This window comes from Dendroctonus ponderosae, unplaced genomic scaffold, assembly GCF_020466585.1.
Source record: "Dendroctonus ponderosae isolate FM_Combo_2020 unplaced genomic scaffold, Dpon_F_20191213v2 Dpon_F_20191213_8, whole genome shotgun sequence".
In the NCBI taxonomy this organism is placed as follows: Eukaryota; Metazoa; Arthropoda; class Insecta; order Coleoptera; family Curculionidae; genus Dendroctonus; species Dendroctonus ponderosae.
Window position 1 is genome coordinate 5,434,884 of NW_026019016.1, and position 19,114 is coordinate 5,453,997.

Below are 19,114 nucleotides of genomic sequence, written 5' to 3' on the forward strand. Positions count from 1 at the left end.
TACTTGCAATGAATTTTACAAATAAATTTACCCGCCGTTGTTCAAAAATGTATTTCGACGAAACCAATGGAGATTAAAACGCGCTTTTGTGGCAATAAATAGAGCAACATTCACTCTATTACTCCTCAGAGTTTCGCTGCTTTGGAGATGTGGGCTGAATTCTGAGAATTTTTCAAAATGATACTTGCAATGAATTTTACAAATAAATTTACCCGCCGTTGTTCAAAAATATATTTCAACGAAACCAATGGAGATTAAAACGCGCTTTTGTGGCAATAAATAGAGCAGCATTCACTCTATTACTCCTCGAGAGTTTCGTCTCTTTGGAGGTTTGGGCTGAATTCTGAGAATTYGTCAAAATGAAACTTGCAATCAATTTCGAGTGAATTTACTCGCCRTTGTTCAAAAATTTATTTTTGCYAAACCAGTGGAGATTAAAACGCAMTTTTTGCTACAATAGATAGAGCAAACCTCAATCCATAAATATTTGGAGTTTCGTTTACTTGGAGGTTTGGGCTGAATTTTGAGAATTTTTCAAAGTGAGACTTGCAATGAATTTCGATAGTAAATTTTTTCTTGGTGGCTTTGGAAACGTTCATCTTCGTTGCTCAATACAATTTTCGCACGCGTGGGACCGGTTTGATCTCCAGTATTTATACCGAGTGATTCCTCTGAAAGTTTGTCTGGGAATAATTTCAGGGATTAAAAAATTGAAAGACTGGCAAGAAGTATTTGATCGCATAGGCAAATTAGGTTTTTTATTGATTCAGTAGTGGAAAATAATTTCTTCCTGCTGTGCAAGTAGGAGTAGCTTGCATCTAAAAGCCCAAAAACTCATCAAATTCATTATGTAAAAACCAGCCGTTTAGTGCGTAAATCAACAAACTTTCTGGTAAAAACAGTAGAGAAGAAATATTTCTCCTTGTGTTCCTGTCCTTAAATCCTCTAGGATCTTATAAATCCGCCCCTTTGAATCCCCCTGTATACGCAATTTGTAACAATAACAGATTCATTGCCATCGGCGATTGTTATCAATGAAAATTCTGAAACCGGTCGAAAATGTTCATTGAACACTTTTAATGGCCGCGCTCGATATTCAACCTACTGCTGTCCACGATTTTCTTTTTTCCTAAAACAGTAATGGTACGGTCATCAGTCTCGAGTTGTACAAAAACAAACAGCGTTTGGAATCTGTGTCATTCGTGACTGTGCAAGTGCACGTCTGCGAATTTTTAGTGAAAGTTCTAAGTTCAACGCGAATGGCACGGGAATACCATCTTATCAGCAACTATTTGTTTGAACGCACCTCGCCCTTTGCACGGTAAACCACCGACGATTTCTCAATCAACAACCACACCTGACTGATTCGTTTTATGTGCGAACCATATGGGAACAGGCTGCTTTTCAGTGGGTATCTTCAAATGAAGCAAACCCTTGGGGTCGATTAGGACTCAGATTATGTGGCTGAAAATCTCAAAATTTTAAAACCCATTTTGAAGCCACAACTCGAAACGATAAAAAAAAACACTAGAAATCCGTTCAAGTGTCTTAAAAGAGCAACATTGTACCGATTCCACCTCGTAACCAAACGAAAAAAGTCGTGCTTCAGTCCAGAGAGAGACTAAAATAGCGGTTGCCACGGAAACCAGTCTGTTCTTGTCGCACGCTCCCAATCTACCAGGGCCGAATCAAAAGAACAGATAATTGCAATGGGATGTTTAGGAACTACTGCAATTAATGCAGTCGGAAAATGGCAAGTTTGCTGAGTTTTTAAGCCGCTGTGAAAAATAATTTCCGCCTGTCGTCTTTGGTACAATAACCGCGAAAATCCGACTTATTTGATACACTTTACAATATTCAAATCCAAACACTAACTAAACTAATAACTAGCTGATATCGAAGAATCCAACCACATTGAAGGTCCGATTGTTGTAATCGTCAGATAAAGTCGGATTCTGTATCCGACCAGTCATTACTAAGAGGATTTTTAGCGACTTTCGTTATCATCACCTAATTACGATCAATTAAACAAATAATGTTTGAGAATGCCAGTGAAGAAATAACACACACATGAGCAATTTATTGCGTTTCTGCTGCATTCCTGTTGATGTCCTTGAAGATTCACCAATTAAAGCTGTCTAGATTTGATAAGTTTAGTTTGGCTTGTTCGCATCAGGCTAACAAGACTTGGAGACGATAAAGCCGCCTTGTACAAGGTAAAAAAAATAGACAGCGTGAATTGTTTGTGTTTCTTAATGTGGCATTTGAACAGCACTCCAAAGAAAATGAGAAAGAAAGTAAATATTAACATCTGGCAAATGGTACTTATCGACACTTGTGTCATATGGACGGATCGGCTCCTTATAAGGAATAAATGATTGTTGTCTGGTTGCAAATCAATGAATTACACTGACAACAGTTGCAAACAGTTGCCCCTTAATGACGGAGGACTAGATCGCGTTCATTTCCGTAGTGCACCTTAACTAAGTGAAATTTTCTTTCTAGGTTATCAGGTTGAAACATCGCAATCCTTTTAGGGCCCACCTTTTTTCCAATGTGTTCTATCTCTAATCAACGCTCTATTGAAAGCAATCGTTTGGCTTGGTCTAAAAAGCTATTGCAGGTCCGACTCGAAGGACCAAAAAAAAATTCTCCTAATTTAGAGCCTGGTTTGCACCCTACTGTTGCGTAAACCTCGAAACATCAAGGATTAAATTTTTATTGTGTAATCCAGTACAATTGGACGCCACCCCATTCTCATGTGCAGTGGTTCAAGCCCTTAACGCGCCCAATTAAAAGGCGGTTTGTTGTGGAAAGGGTGCGTTTATTTGCTTTCGATTGGCAGCAGCCAAACGCAATCATCCCTGCAGTATTTTGGGACCCAAGTTTTATAGTTCAAAGCAAAACCGATCTTCACATCTAATCGATATTAATGCGTGAAGAACAATTCATCAATCTCGTCTCCCCAACATTTCATTAAGGGCCTAAACATGACTCAAACGGATTACAATGCCGTTGATTCAATAAAGCGCACATGGGGGCATAAAACCGATATGCCTTTTAAATAAATCACCCTTTCAGGGCGATGACTTAGAGGAGATTCGCCGATTAATCGGATTTTATGCCCGCAGTTAGTGCTTTGATTTGGTTTTAAGTGCGGATCTTGACAACCCCTCTTGGTCTTTGTCTTATTTTTTGATAGAAGGTTGAGCTATAAAGTTCTAGTTGCCCTTGTGGGATAGATCCTTAAAATGCGCTCTTTTTTATACTAAACATGATTTTGAAATTATTTCTAGATCTCATGCACAAAATCTAAATGAAAGCGGATCTTGAGAATCGCTCAGTCTTTGGCTCATATTTGGATAACTGCTTGAGTTGCAACGCTCTAGTGCAGTAGAGCCTCATAATGCGTCCTTTTTTGTACCCATAATCATTTTTGAATTATTTCGCGTTTTCGCGTAAAATGGGAAAATTCGGAATCAATGCGAATCTTGAGAACCGCTTTTGGTCTTTGCCTCATATTTAGAGAACCGGTTGAGCTGCAAGCTCTGTTTAATCAATGTGAGAGTCACCACAACTATATTTTCAGTAGGATAATTTGGAAAATCCTTGCAGATCGCCAAAAAACAGACAAATTAATCCCATTTAGTAGATAAGAACAATATCGATGGAATGGAATGAATATTCGCGGTTTAATTACAGCTACGCGAAGGCGAAGCAGCGAGCCTTCACATAAATTTTGAATTTCCAATTAAACGTTGTGAAAGTGTGAGGAAAATTAGCACAGAATGCGTTACTCTTCCGATAAGTCTCCCAAGCTTCGATTTGTTGTTTTTCTCGTTGTCTCTAGGAAGTGTTGCGTGTGAACGAGGCTGATTCGTATACCGTAGACACAGTGTTGAAATGACTTTGCGCCACTTTTTAGTGAAAAAAAAACACTGGAAATTAGTGGAAATAAATAGAGTGAACTTGGCCGCCCATTCACAATACAATCACGCTACACGGTGGTTCAGTTCCGTTGGATACGAAAAAATTGCAATAATGGCATTCTGCAAATATCTAGTCATCGATTCTAACGGCATTTGTTTGTGCTCGGGATACCGTTGCCACTAATAGTCTCCCAGTTTTTAACAGTAGTGGTTTTTTCAATATACTGCTGATGCTTGAAAAGTGAGGTTTTCATCGTCTACCTGAGCCCGATCGATACAGTGCTTTTCCCCCAACCTTTTCGCCTTAAAATGAGCCCATTGTCAATAAGCCGAAAGTATCCAGCTGCCACTGCGGCAGCCGGATGGAAGTTTCAGGCCTAATCAAGATCTATTCCACTAATAACTTCGTAAGTTGCGCACCTAAGACACCGTTGTAACGCTTTCCATTGTTCCAAAAGTGCGAGGGGGCGCAACCCTTTATTTCAGTCCTAATAAAACACTTTAATTGGGGCACATTTGGCAACAGCTTCCGGTTATGGTCTTGTAAACCGTAATCTTGTTAGGGAGGGTGGACCCCTCGTTCTATGGGCCAACACGTATTCTTCAGAGGCTCATTTTGGGCAATTAATTAAGCATTTTGCGCCCGTTTTTCGCCCAATAAACCCTTGACGAACATTGTTTTCGTTAGCCTACGTAAATGCGCGATGGAATTACCGGCGAGTTCTTTTTTTATATGCCAACGGAACGAGAACGGGGGGGAAATCGATGGCAAAAGTCGTTAAACTTGAAACAATTCCAGGCGAATTTACGATAAGATGGAAAACAGCCGCCTTTGTTAACAGCGCTCTGTTTTTGGGGGGACTTTTATGCCATAAATATGTGACGTGAATCGGGTTAATTGAAAACCCCAGTTCAAAGTTTTTCGCTCAGTTTCGCCACATCTACAAATCCCTTTTGAATATTGTTGAAACTTGTAACTTTTGGAGGAGCCACAGCTAGTTTTGCTTTTGGCAAGCCCTGAAGGCGCAGCTGTTGCTGCTAGCGAAACGTCACTTTGACTAAGATACGCAATGATTTAACAGTGAAAAATCAAGCAGACGAACACGCAGCAAGAAAGGAGCAAATGGGTTTGGGCAACAGGAGGAGGGCGAAACGCGCAAACACTGTGGCTTTGATTGGCAAAAAATCAATCTAGCCGGCTTCGATTAAGGCTATTGTTTTAGTGGAAACCCGCAAAGTGAACTTTTCCATTGGCCAGGTCGAAATCCAATTGACATGCACTTGTAACGACAAATTTCCTGTGCCTTTGTAAAACGCACAGCAAGCTATTACGTTAATAATAGGCCAGATATTAGAGGTAATAAAAAAGACGGAACCTACCGATTAGTGCTACGGCCACTATGATATACAATTAGTGAACGAATGAATGAATAAACCATGAAATGACTTGCGACTGTTCTGTCAAATTTCCCAAGGCGAATGTGATGCCACTGAGCAAACAATTGCTCCAAAGCGATAAAAAGAGCGGAAAGAGGATTTGGAAACGCGTCATGTAGGTTTTGCAGGAAACATTCCGCAATCTCCGTTGTTTTTCTTATCAAAGAGTAAACGCCAGAAACGGTTACAATTTAAAAAAAAAGGAAAACTTATCTGCAACGCCACGATATCTACATGGTTGCTAAGGTGTACAGTTAGTTATTCATGATTAACAGCTACCTAAACCAAAGACAACAAGGTGAATAACGACATTATTGTACGCCAGGTAGTTAAATAATGAGGCAACACATTGGGAGAGAAAACCGTAAAACGTGTCAAAAAACTCGAAACAATGGAACAATGTAGTGCAGATTATTACGATCTCATAATAAACGTTGCTGTTCACAAGACTTGATTGGACATTTCTATTTCCACTGTTTAGTGAGGAGTGAGGAGATTCTCAATATTGCCTCCACTTTCTCTCAATGTCCCTGCCTGATGATTGTTTTAGATTGATTCGATGCAGGCTGGCGGCTAAATACCTACGTAAAACAATTGCCAGCACAACACCGCCCCTTCGATGTTTTCGCCGATTAGTTAAAATCGATGTCCGTTAATTAAGGGCGGCCAGGAAGAAAAACTGGATGCGTGGAACAGGAATATTCCATGTCGAAAGAGCGCTTTCCATTACCATTCCATCCAGAGCCACTATTGATTCTCCCACTCGGGCTCGGATCACATTGTTCAATTTAACCGAGCGGCAAAACTTCTCCAGCCCTTTACAGGGTCATCCACGGGGGGCAAATTAATCATATTTGGATGAGGAACGTGACCGTAATTGAGAGCGAAACGTGCGGGGAAAAATTCTTAAGTCAGTTTAGCCCGGGGGGTGTTTGTGGAGTTAAATTCATTTTTTTAGTTGGTTGTACTCAGGTTGCTCCTCAGCAGTTTGGATGATGAAGAAAACCGGATTTGTGCAATTAAATTCGGTTGCGCCAACAAGTTGATTCAGCCTTGGCAGGTTTTTACTTCAGCGGCTTTTTCTATTAGTCGACTGGTGTTTTTTGGACTTTTAGGCCGTCGTAGGAAAGAATTTCCTCTTGACGTTTCTAAAACACAAATGGCTTGCATCTTCCAAGCAAACCGCCTCTGAAGTTGCAAGCCATTCGTACTAGCGAAACGTCAGGAAGTTATTACTTTCCACGCTGGACGAGAGAATCAACACGTACCCATTCCAGTCGGCAATTCCCAATAATTTCCAAAAATCCACTGAGTCACAAAGTTCACACAATGTACAGCAACGGTGAATTCACCAAATCATAGTCGCACAAGAATTATTCATTCATTATTCAATGTAGGCATGGCTTTGGATCACCATAACTCAGGTAAAGGGAAAGTTATTTGACCGAAACGCCGTATTCTTCCGATGCGAAACAACCGAATTCCGTTAATGTCGACTGGATTATAGGCCAAATCGGTCCCTTTGTCGTACTATCGGCGGTTTTTCCGAAAAAAACATAAACAAAACGCCTAATCGAAGCAACGACGGAAAAATGGAAATGCAACAACCACGGTTGACCGAATCAAACTGGCTTGCGGAGGATGCGACAACAACGCCGTTCACGGGGAATGTTTGAAATTCCATGCCGCTGCTGCTTCGGATTAATTCGACTGGGCTCGATTATCGACGTTGTCGCGTTTATGTTTTATATATTGATACCATGGACGACGGAAACCGAAAAACCTTTTGTGCTATTCCCAATTAGTTTTCTACGAATGTCCCCCCAATTAAACCAAAGTTTTGCAGTCATCGGCAACCTTGGTTTTTCAGCCATGTCACTGTCAATGTCCAAAATATGCCAAAAAGTATAAATCCTGCTCACTTTAAAGCGAGTGAAATTAAGAAAAATCCACTTAAAATGCTTGATTGGAGGTTTTTTTCTTCAGAATCATGCTGGTGGACAGTTGCAAAGCATGGAATGGCCAAAGAGATGTCGCACAAGGCTGGCTGAAACCCCAAAATTCCCAGGTATGAAACCCCATTTTCTCAAGGCTTAATATTGCTAATAAGGGCTCGGGCATTTTTTCATTAAATTGCAATAATTCCATATCACTGACAGCCTCGTTAGGCTTGAGTTAAAATTTTCAAAAATTCCTGTCAATTCATGTAACAGTTAAGGTGAATGAATTAACTGAAACACCCTGTACATATAGAGCGATTCTCAAAAAGCACTCACAAACTTCTGGATTTTTACAATTTACTACTTGATGGTAGCTGGCGGCGGCAACACTGCTTGAACCTAATGAATACCTTTCTCCACGTATACTACAGGGTGTATCAGTCGTTGGCGGCAAACAATGGCCCATAATTATTGATGCGGTTTACATTTAACGCAGTCAGCGTTTCCATAAAGTTTCGCTGTCTTATTATGCACTTATGACCAAATTAGAACTTGTGGACTTTTCGGTTCTTTTAACTGCAGTCCCACGCAAACGCCCCTTCGATTTTGTCGATTATTCACTCGTTTTTTGCGTGCGTCGCGTGGGTCTCTTGAAGTGCTCTTCTGAGCCGAAATGGGAAATTCGCATGGACAAATTAGGTTGATGGTTGTGGATCAACTTTTACAAGGCCGCCGATGTTAATGGAAACCTAATTCGTTTCACTTGTTTTTCATGCGGATAGTTTTTTATATTTTGGTTTGCGATGTTTTCGAAAATCGCTCAAGAGACTTTTTAAATCGTCATTGCGGCAACATGGTTTTGCTACACAGGATGGTGGATGCGCCCTTGTATTAAACAATTTGTGAAACACCTTTGCCAAATTTCAATTCCGGGGTAAAATACTGTATTTTGGCCGATTTCCACAAGCAAACTAATTTTGTCGTTACCTTGATCGGGGCAGGAACATTGATCCATCAATAAACACAGATCCAGACAGCAAAATGTACCAACAGGTGGAAAGTTCGCCAGTACTGTAAAGAGAAGTATTGGCCTATCGAGTGAAAAACAGTGTTTTAAGCTACTTACTAATACAAGACGTCGTTGGCCACATGTTTTTCGTGACGCACCACTTTGCAAAGAGCGCGCAAATTCGAATCCCTCAGCGATTGGAGCGCCTCCAGGCCGCTGAGGCCGTAGTAGATAACCTGCAAGTCCTGCAGAGATCTGCAATGTGGCGGGCGTGTCAATGCGCGCAGCCACATGCCCTCCCAGTCCGTCATGATGCCGCTAGATGGCTGCAGAGGCACGGGGACATCCCAAGGGAGCCGATGATTGGCCCGTTCATCGGTTAACGGTCGCGAATGGTCGTTAATTACCGGCTTCTTGTGGTGTTGTTGGTGTTTTTTCATTTATCGTCATAGTTTTTTTCTGGTGGTCGGGTTCAGTCAAGGGACAGAGCTCGTCGGATTTGCCACTTGTTTGGAATTTCCATTTTTTTGTCAAACTTCCTGTAAAGAAACACTCAGCGTTAAAATCTGACACAGATTCTTTGTTGGGTTGCACGTTTAGCGCAACTGAAAGGTGTTTAAAATTGCAATTAGCCAGATAAATAATGTTGTTTTAATTACTCGTTGCGGCGTTGTTTTAATGTTTATTCTCGTTTAATTAAGCCTGTCGAGTTCACCCACATCTGTAAGAACTCGATATAGGACGGGCGCCAATTAAAATCGACGGAAATTAGGCATTTTTCGACGCCAATTGTTAATACGAGTTGCATCAACAACCGCCGGAGGTTAGCCAACGATTGCGTTGATTGATCTTAAATTATATTCAGGTTTGCTTATGTAAAAACATGGGTTTAGTGAAAGTTTTACATCTTTTCTTTTATCCAATTGACTTTTCTTCGTTCGCCCGTTCGATACTTTGGGCCCTCAAGTCATGTTTTTCAATTTATCGCTCCATAAGGGCATAAAATTGATACCCGATCCTTTTCCCCATATTTAGATGAAGTTTGCTTACAAGTAACACGTTTGTGGGGCCGACGAGGGTTTCCAGCCTGCTTACGGGTGAATGTCCGCTTTAGGGTCAAAATGCGGGTGATATTTCATGCGATGCAAATTTCCTCAAAATCTACTTGTTATCAATAGAAAACGTACCGATTTTTGTGGTTATTTATGGCGGTAAATTTGATAAAATACTGAAATTGGTTTGCCGGTACAGGAAAACTGCTGTGGGAACTTCGATGTACAACTGACGAAATGTTGCTTATAGGCCTGCCAGTTAGAACGGAGTTTAGGTTTTCGAGCCTATTATGCCGTTGCTGATGCATCGGCCGTTGATCACGGCAAAGAAAATCACTTTTCAACTTTTCAGTGCCCTGTTGAGAGCAGCCTTTGAGGGGTTAGGCAATTTGATGCGGACAAATAACACAATTGAGTGGAAACAGGCTGGCATTGAAGCGACTTAACGGATGGCAGAAGGAGTTAAACGAAGTGGCTCAAGCATTAAAAAAATGCGCACAAGCATTTAATTCAAGCCAAACAATGCCTTGGGTTGACTTATTTTGCTCCAAGGCTGAATGATGAATGCATTAGAAGCAGCTCAAATCAACGTTTTTATAAGTACATTACCCGTTCAATGTAATAGAATTTATTTCGCCCACAAGTGGGGACTAATGCAAGTGAAAAAGGGCAACTGCAAGTAAGGCCAGCAAAAGATCGGTTAATAATATGTTTGAAACGAACGATTTCTGGGGATTTCCGCCAAATAGTTAGTCGAAAAAGTCGGTGGTCATTTCTTAAAATACATTCATTATAGGCAAAAAGATCTATTATTAAAAGACTAATGAAGTCATTGAACTATGACTTCCATGGCCATGAAAAATAATAATAGGAAACCGTACATCGAGAAGGAAACGCAACGTATGATTGTGGGTCTTCCAATTACAGCAGTAGCAATGATTTTTTCCATGTAAAGCGATTATCAGGAAATTGCCGATTGGGCCGCTGTGAAGAAACTGCGGCCAATTTGCCAAACGATGGTGAATTAATTTGCCGTCCTCAGTTTTTGCCTGGGAGACTTCGACTGATGGGAGGACAAATTAAACTTTGTGAAAAACCATCAAGTCTGTCGCCGTCTCTATTTTCGGTTTACCGTTATTTTTAATAATGTAACCATCCACTTCCGGTTTGGACGCTATAAATGGACGGCCGATTAGCCACTGATCACAAGAATGTCGCTGTATTGCGCCATAATATGACTTGAGAAATATAAATGGATAACTTTCGCTGTATATTAGGCAAGCGATTGGCTGTCGTGTAATACAATATTGGATGTTCTAATGACCGGTTTGGCACTGTGGTGCCCCAAAGATTTCCTGTAGGTTTTCAAGAAATAGACGGTCGAAGTGTGGGGGTTTTAGCGCTCTTTCAATTTAGTATTGTGTGTTCTGATAGTGGGTTTGGAACTGGATATGGTATAGCAAGAAGTCAATTTTAGCAAATATTTTTCTTAAAGTGAGTTGAATTTAATATTATTTTCACCGGAAAGAGGCGCGGAATGCAAGGAGATCCTTAAAAACACGCCCAACTCTTCAGCTTCGAAATAATGAACATTTTATGACCACTTTGAGTCGTTTTTGAGCGGTACCGATTTTTAACCGACGATTTCTACCTTCTTATGGACCTAAAACTTCATATTTGCATGTTACAGAGCTTCTTCGGTCGTAAACAATCCCAGCGCAAAAAACGCGGTTGAGAAATTTTAACTGACTTTTGACCAAAAATATAAAAGATATCAAAATGTCTCGAATTTTACATCATTTTGACCGAAAATACACGGAGATTCTTAAAAAATATGCTAGACCCTTCAGATCCGAAATAATCAACATTTTTTGTCCATTTTGAGTCGCTTTGAGCCGTACCGATTTTTAACCGACTATTTATTTTTATTATGGACCCAAAATTTTACATTTGCATATTAAGAAGCTTCCAATCAATGAGCCCAAAAACAAGTTTGTGAAAATTTGATTCGTGATCGAAAATTTTAATAGTGTAGGGTAAGAGGTCGATTTTGGCAAAAAAGTAAACTGTACATCGTTTTTAAATGGCCAAAGTTTTAACCATTTCTCCGAACAAAAAAAAAATGAAAAAATTTCAGGAGTTTCCAGTTTCCAATCCAGTCCCAAACAGATAAACAGAACCGAAAACCCGATAAAATCTAATTGAAAAATCTATTACATAAATCGACTTGTTTATTAAGCCTCCAAAGTTCGAATTATTTTAAGATGATTCAGGGCTATTAACCTTAGGCGCTTTTATTTGAGTTTTCCACACTCAAACCCTGATATGAATCATCAACTTTAACAATGTCGCCATATCAAGTGCTTGTTAAACATTGTGCGGCAATCAAGGTGAGATAAAAATATAAATTACTTTGTTAGGTGCGCCCCTGGCATACCATTGAAGCATTAAAAACTACGTTGTTTACTGAAAAATCCCCTTCGTTTGAGCCAACAGCCACCTAGCAAATGAATGAGGTTCCACCTGCAGTTTGAGAACAGGTGAAGTGGGACATGGTGAAATAGACAGGCCGATTTGGATAAAGTAAAGGCAAAGAGAAAAAAAAAGAATCGACTCGCTTGCGGCATGTTGTCATGTTGACCGACTTCTTCGGGATGCTGGCTGCATCTTCCGTTATCTGCGGCAACATTCCATTCACCACTAATCGCTTCAAATAGTGTTGAGTAGGCTTTTTGGCCACAGCCGCACATCTATTCGCTCATACTCATAATTGGGGTTTTATTCATGTTTCTACATGGCAAACCGCTTTTACCGTTCTTCAGAGCAGCTCGCTCGAGATGATGATGTCTTGGGTGACACGATTTTCGTCGATTTCGCTTTTTAGTTTCGGCTCGTTCTCATTTGTTTCGTTTACTATTCGATATGTTAATACGGAAATCAAGCAGCCAGTGACACTGCGGATGTAAACGTGCTTGGTTTTCAAACTATTGCTTTTCTAGGCTCAGCCTCTTGCCCTATTAATGCTATCTAGTAATTAATTCGGAAGAGAAATCGAAGTTGAGGCTTCTTAAGCGCCCACACAGTGCCGCTGGGTTTAATTGATGGCCTTCGACAAAAAAAGGTCAAAAGTGGGTTTTATCTAGTTTTCGCGGCAAGATTATGTTAGTCGTTAATTACACATAAATTAACAAAATGGCCAATGATTTTCTCGGCCTTAGGGTGTGGGCGGATTGCAAACAGTGTTTTTCAGAACTACGATGGATTCCATTCGAGTAGCCATCACTGAGGCGCAATAAAAACAAGCTCCTTCTCATTTATCTTCTTTGAATCTGCAATTGCCATGAACTCTTATTAGGTAATCTCACCGCTACTGTTTCAATCAGACACCCACATGCCTGAGCAACTGTTTTAATTTGTTGGAGATTTATTCGAAACATTTTGTTGTTCTTCGCTAAAGGGGGCAGGATACCTTATCGTAGGATCGTTCTTAGTGTTGGTTCGGTTCAAGTGATAACAGCCTAGACCCAATTTGGCATGTTGCTAAGGCTTTCACTCAATTAACTGGCTTGGCAAAAACAAAAACGAGCAAACAAAGCGATTTTATGGTTTTTAAGCATTGCGCGACCGCCAAAAAGGAAAAGGAAAACGGAAAAAGTCTCTTTTTCTGTTCGGTTTTTAATCTATTGAACACACTAAAGGATTGCGAAAAATCGTTAAACGATTCATTGTTCAACAAGCGGATGGTTGTTGTTGTTGTTCTGGTGGAACGGTGATGATGAACCTTTTTTGCATACTTTTGCTTTCCATTGCATCTGGAAAGTTTCGTTTTTTTGCAGAACTATCTAAGAGAAACTGCAAAAATTTAATTTTTTGAAACGCTACAGTCGTTTTCTTGTATTTTTAGCACTCAGGGAAATGATCACAAGTTTGAAAGAGGTGAGTTTTCTCAATGAAGACCCAGAAAACTCGCTGGTTTCAAACAATGGCCGCAAGTTACCTTACATTATTATTTTTTAATTACATTTTTTTTTCAATTCACAACTGTTTTTGAATTTTTTTTGGCTTTATCAGCCCTCCTCATCGGATGATTCACCTCATTCACCTGTTTACTGATAGGCCGGCACTGTTATCTTCAGTAAACAATAACGGATTATCGAAAATCTCCATGCTAACCGATATGGGGTTGGGCTTAGTTGGAAACTAGTTTAAATTTTTGCACCCCCGTTCTCACCTTCTCCATCATCAAAATGAGCCACACATGATGGTAATCCAACGAGCCTAAGTGATGGTAATCCGTATCCAGTCGCGCTGGTAAACCGGCACTAAAGCACACAATCCAAAGCTAAAGCGGCCGTTGAAGCACTTTTGAAGAAGGTAAACAAAAAAACACCAAGCACAGGTGACCGGATCACTACTATCACCACACGTCGCGTTTCGTCGCCCGGTTATCGTCAAGGTAAGCTGAAAACTGACAACGGGTTCGAGACCGTTGAGCGGAAAAATAACGTTGCGAATGGAAAACTATCGCCGAGTGATCGATTTTGTGCCTAAAACACTTCATAAAGGGGGAAAGAGTATTTTTTCGAAAAGTATAAAATCTTTCCCTCAAAATGTCTCAAATTTTACATCATTTTCACCTGAACGAGGCGAGGAATGCCAGGAGATCTTAAGAATCTTAAAAAAACACATTAAACCCTTCAGATCCGAAATAAACAACATTTTCTGTCCATTTTTTGAGCGATTTCGTCCTTATTATGGACCCAAAACTTTATATTTGCATGTTAGGACGCTTATTAGACCAAACAATCCAATGAAAGCAAAAAACACGGTAGTAAAATTTTGATTTTTGTTCGAAAATTTCATAAGAGGGAGGGTTGATTTTTTCGAAAAATATAAAATGTCAGAAAGTATCTCGAATTTTACATCATTTTCATCTAACAGAGGCGAGGAATGGAAGCAACTCTTTGAAAACACAATGAACCCTTCAGATCCGAAATAATCAACATTTTCTGATTATTTTGAGCGGTACCGATTTTTAACCGACGATTTTATTTTCAATTATGGTGTCAAAAACTTTACATTTGCATATTAAGGAGCTTCTTAAGTCGCAAACAACCCACAGAGCACAAAAAACACAGCTAAATTTTGATTTTTAACCGAAATTTTCATGAAGAGAATAAAATGTCTTCATGTCTCGAGTTTTACATCATTTTCACCGGAAAGAGGCGACAAATGCAGGCAGATCCTTAAACACACACTAGACTCATCAGGTCCGAAATAAAGAACATTTTCTGTACATTTCGTGTAGTTTTTAAGACGAAAATTTCCACATGTTTTCAAGAGATTTCCGGAAAATACCGTTTACGTTTTACGGTATAGCGATCCGTAGCAGAGCGACGCGTTTTTGTTTAACCGCAAGACATTCGCTGTCCGTCCGGCCGGTGTGTGTATGCGGTGTTTCTTCCTTTTTTCCTCCCTTCTTCGGTTCAACCGAAGAAGGAATTAACGAAGCGACCACGTGAAGGCCCTATAAAAGTCCCCTTATCAGACCATTTGGCTGGCAAGCAAGTCCGCTCTAGCGGCAAGTTTTACGTTGATTGATACCGATCTGGACTGCTTCCATGGACGAACTCCACTGAAAGTGTCTTAATTGAGGCACTTGACCAGTCCGCGGAGGTCCATTTGATGATTCATGCAACCCATGAGCGATTGTTCAGGAATGCGACTTAAGTTCCATGATGCATTAAGGCGTATCGGATGGAAGAAGAACCCACTGGTGATTTATGTGCTTTAGACTCTAGTAAACCTCACTGGTGAATAGATGGATCTTTTAAAAATTAATTGTTTCTAAGCTTTTCCAATTGTTTTTAATTCTTAATAAAGGTTTTTAACTCTCTCATAAAGAAAACCCTATGACCGTTAGACCGGTTGGCGAATGCGCTTATTTCATCAATTTACTACTTAAGTTCTTTTGGCGGATTTTACTTAAACAATCCTCTAATTACTTGAATGGGCTTCAGGTGGCGCTACCAATGTTAAAAGCGTTCAATTCGTTTCCTGTTAGAGCGAGAATTCAGACCAAAATCATTAAATCTCTGACGGGTATCGTGTTGAGCAACGACATTCGCCATTATGTCAAAAGCAAAATTGGATTTTTTGTGTGCGCACACAAGTAAAAATCGACTATTCAAACCTTCTATTATCAACTGGCTTTATATACAGAATGTACAAAGTTATCTAGAATAGCGTCCTAAACTTGGTAGTCACCATAACAGCCCGTTGTAACCGACCCATTTGGATCAAAGAGTTTTGAGGCGGCCTGGAAAGCCACCATATCCAGATTGTTTTGATGATGATTGCCCAAACCCCCTTGGGACAGGCTCATGTTTCCCAAAATAATGTCTCTGGAAAAAACCAAATCAATCTTTAACGTGAAAAAACGTCGCTACGCCTGTATAATTTATGTGGGACATTAATAAGGTACGTGCCTTCGAAACAGGGCCCCGTTTATTCACGCCTTAAATTGCCTTTTCCAGTTCGGATTTGTGAGGCTTTTATGTTGTGAGTGGTGGGTTAATACGGGAATATAGTGAAGAACTTACGGTCTGGATTGCGGCGTTCGATCTCTTTGCCGTCGGTTTTTGAACCAGTTCGAAACTTGTGTTAGGGTGAGCCCTGTTCGCTTGGAAAGCGCCTTTTTCTCATCGGGGGTAGGATATCTGAAATTGCCAAATCTCCATGAAATATTGGGCAACAGTTGACATTTTAGAGACTGCAAGTTTAAATTATAAAATCCAAGAAAATGCTGCCAATTTAAGGCTTCAGTACAGTTCTTTTTTCAACTTGCCTGTTTCTAGCATAGCACTCCTTCAAAGCGTTCCGGCTGCGCTCTTTAAAACAATACACAGTTTCCTCGCCATCCCAGATCGTTTTGGGCAGCGGGTACTTTTTGCGTAACCGATACTTATCGACAGCCCCTGAAAACGGTCCGGTTTAAGCCTGGAAATAGTGGTTCGAAACACCCGGACTTACCCAGAGGACGTCCGCGTACTTTTTCCGCCTCCTTGTAGTGCGACTTGAACCACAAGGTTTGCAGCTCGGTGTGCCATCGTGGGTGGAAACTGTGATTTTCCAAAATTGCGTACAGTTCATGGTAGAACCCCCGATGGAACGCCACTGCTGCTCGGGCGCGCAAAATACTCTCGTTTTTCTGGAGCGTGTCGGTTTCGGGAAGGTACCAGAGGAAGGTGGCCAATCGATCCAAATCGCCCCGTTGTTGCAGGGCTTCGCACATGCATTGCACCTAAAGAGAGCAGAAAGTTTTTTAAACACTCTGTGTTAACGCGAAAATTGCAACTGTTGAACTGAGGTCTTTTAAGCGAAGAAACGAGATTTCAATTAATCCATTTTGGCTTTCCTTCTTAAAAATTTGCTATCAGGAAAATCTCCATCGTTAACACACTAATTATATGATTAATTCGCTCGAATCGCTCCTAAAGAGACTAGAATTTGAAACTAATGGATTTTTCGGGTTTTTAGGCCGTCGCTCGGTAGATTTCTTCTTTTAATGAAGAAATTCTACGGAGCGGCGGCCTAAAAACCCGAAAAACCTATTAGTTTCAAGGAATGGCCTCGGAAGTATATCTCTTTTGATAGACTAGAATTTGTTGCCAAAACGTCGCGATTGCACTTCCTTCAAGTGCCACCAAAGTGTTACATACAATTTTCAAGCATAGATTTCTTGCGATTTATAGCTTTTGGTTTCTTGCGTTCATTTTATAGAAACTATTGCAATTTTCCAAATGACAATCTTGCCCTTAATACGGCTCTGTAGTTTTTGGTCGTTTTCCTCAGTTAGGCAATTCACAATACACATGCTTAAGCGCGCATTCCCTGCTCAATGTGACATTTTAGAGAGGGCCGGCTTAAAGTTATTTTTTTAATGCAAATACTGTTTAATTATTATGGACATTTTGAAATTTTTAGTTTAAAAATTGCAAAAATATGATTTTTATGTACATATATCCCACTGTTTCCATGTCATGGATTTTTATTTTTCTTACAATAAGAGGTTCCTCAATATGTTGCGCGTGTACCAGCCGGTTTTTAATCAAAAAGTGCTTAAAAGTACTGGAAATTTCACCCTGTAGATTATGCAGGGACTTGGATATCAAGCCGCTGTAAAAACCTACTCAGTTAAGGAACATTTCGGTGAACTTGAGATAAATCGTTACTATCTGAAGGCTAGTTTTACAAAAAACGCTGAAGTTTACACTGTTTAGGAGTTCTTGAACTCGTACGCTCATTGTTTTACAAGATAAGTGCAGCCTCTGAGGTTCTAAGAATTCTAAGAGTTCTAAGAGTCAAGTCAAGTAGGGCGAAAATTGGAAAACATATCTTGAATTTACATGAACGGGCAAAATCAGACGACCAGATTTTCATTGGGTTTTTGAAGAATTGAACTTGAAAATTAACCCAATATACGCACAGTCTGGGTGATATTTCGTGTACCTACCTGATCCGGAGAGAAACTAACGGCTTTCTTTCCAAAAGTATCCACTTTTAGCACAACACTTTCCGCGAGTTTTCCCTTATTTTGGGTGCCGCAGCTGAAAATGTCCGCAGCACATTTTGCACTTTCGCCCGTGATTTTTTTGAAGCTCTCGTTGAACATTGTCACCCGTTTTTCTTCCGCACACTTTCCACTGCCGTTTGTCGGTTTTCCACTGTTGATTGAGCTGTATTGATGATTGAAACGTCGCGTATCGCAATTTTTTCGAAACTTTTCATTCGAAAAATAGCCGTCCAGCTTGCCGTTGGTGGCGAAAAACAAATTATCCGTGTAGTAGTTCATGTTGGTCGATTGTTGAGTGAAACTGTCCGATTGAGAGTCGTTGGATGTGCCGGAAGACGCGTCCATCTCCATCGACTCAAATTACCATTAAACCGTTTTCATATAGGAAAATTGATTCAAATGGGCAGTGACCAGGACATGGTCGCCGCACTTCTGTGCACTGATTTACACACGCCAATTTAGAGCGGTTTTTCTGGGGGCGGGGCCCCGCAATCGTCGACCAATCTCCGGCGTCTGCTCAAGTTTGTTGCCCGGTTACGTAACACCGCCTGAACGAATCGGGACGCGCCTCCGTACTCGGGACAAAGGGACGTCTTAAGGGCAGGCGATGCCACTAAAAGAAAACATGCCAGAGTGTCGGATTGCATTGTTTTTTCTTCTCCTGGGCCTGAGTCGCTCCTTGTAGTGTTCGAATGGGAAAATTGGGTTCTTTAGTGTTGAAATTTTCGGTTTGATGTGACAAAACGATTAAAATGTCGAATTTCAATGCCTATTTGTATTATGGTTACTGTTCGAAAAAGAGGTTTTTTGACCCCTTTATGAGCTGGTTTTTACTCAGCTTATACTGTGGGGTATTTTCTAGGGGTTTAGCCATAAATTGCTCCATTACGTGCAAAGATCGAGGGCGGATCCAGGGGGGGGGTCATGACCCCCCCCATTCAATTCTGTATCCAACGATGCCAAAACGAATTCTGTGGCTCGAATGGTTCTTGAGAAACTTCGAAAAAAGCAGCGTCATGTTCAAGTGGATTTTGCAACTCAAAAAAAAACCGCGCAAATCTAAAACTTCTTGAATTCAAGCCTTTTTTGAGAAAACTGCCAACATTTTCCCATCCATGGTTCACTTTCTAAAAAGGCCATTTATTTCTGTCTAGAATGATGTACAAATGAGC

General features: G+C 40.5%; 2 protein-coding genes across 11 annotated transcripts in view; both read right to left on the minus strand.

Moving 5' to 3' along the window:
- The window catches only part of LOC109534373 (rap guanine nucleotide exchange factor 6), a 30,156-nt gene extending 16,333 nt beyond the window's left edge, over window positions 1-13,823 (minus strand). For 9 of the 10 annotated variants that reach the window (XM_048669341.1, XM_048669336.1, XM_048669332.1 and 6 more), the window contains exons 1-3: window positions 13,599-13,823; window positions 8,433-8,854; window positions 8,294-8,377 (exon numbers count right to left, since the gene is read on the minus strand). In XM_048669341.1, coding sequence (XP_048525298.1) covers window positions 8,294-8,377; window positions 8,433-8,755 — 407 coding nt within the window. In that variant the 5' untranslated portion in view covers window positions 8,756-8,854; window positions 13,599-13,823. Of the gene's footprint in view, window positions 1-6,634; window positions 7,020-8,293; window positions 8,378-8,432; window positions 8,855-13,598 lie in introns of those variants that run through there. The other variant, XM_048669340.1, reaches the window with a different exon arrangement.
- Window positions 13,824-15,548: 1,725 nt separating this feature from the next.
- Window positions 15,549-18,391, minus strand: LOC109534284 (homeobox protein ceh-33). Its single transcript, XM_019899882.2, has 5 exons — window positions 17,883-18,391; window positions 16,400-16,670; window positions 16,215-16,344; window positions 15,970-16,086; window positions 15,549-15,771 (listed from the first exon to the last, which is right to left on the minus strand). The coding sequence occupies exons 1-5, from the start codon at window positions 18,291-18,293 to the stop codon at window positions 15,618-15,620; spliced, it is 1,083 nt and encodes a 360-aa protein (XP_019755441.2). The 5' UTR covers window positions 18,294-18,391; the 3' UTR covers window positions 15,549-15,617.
- Window positions 18,392-19,114: the final 723 nt, after the last annotated feature.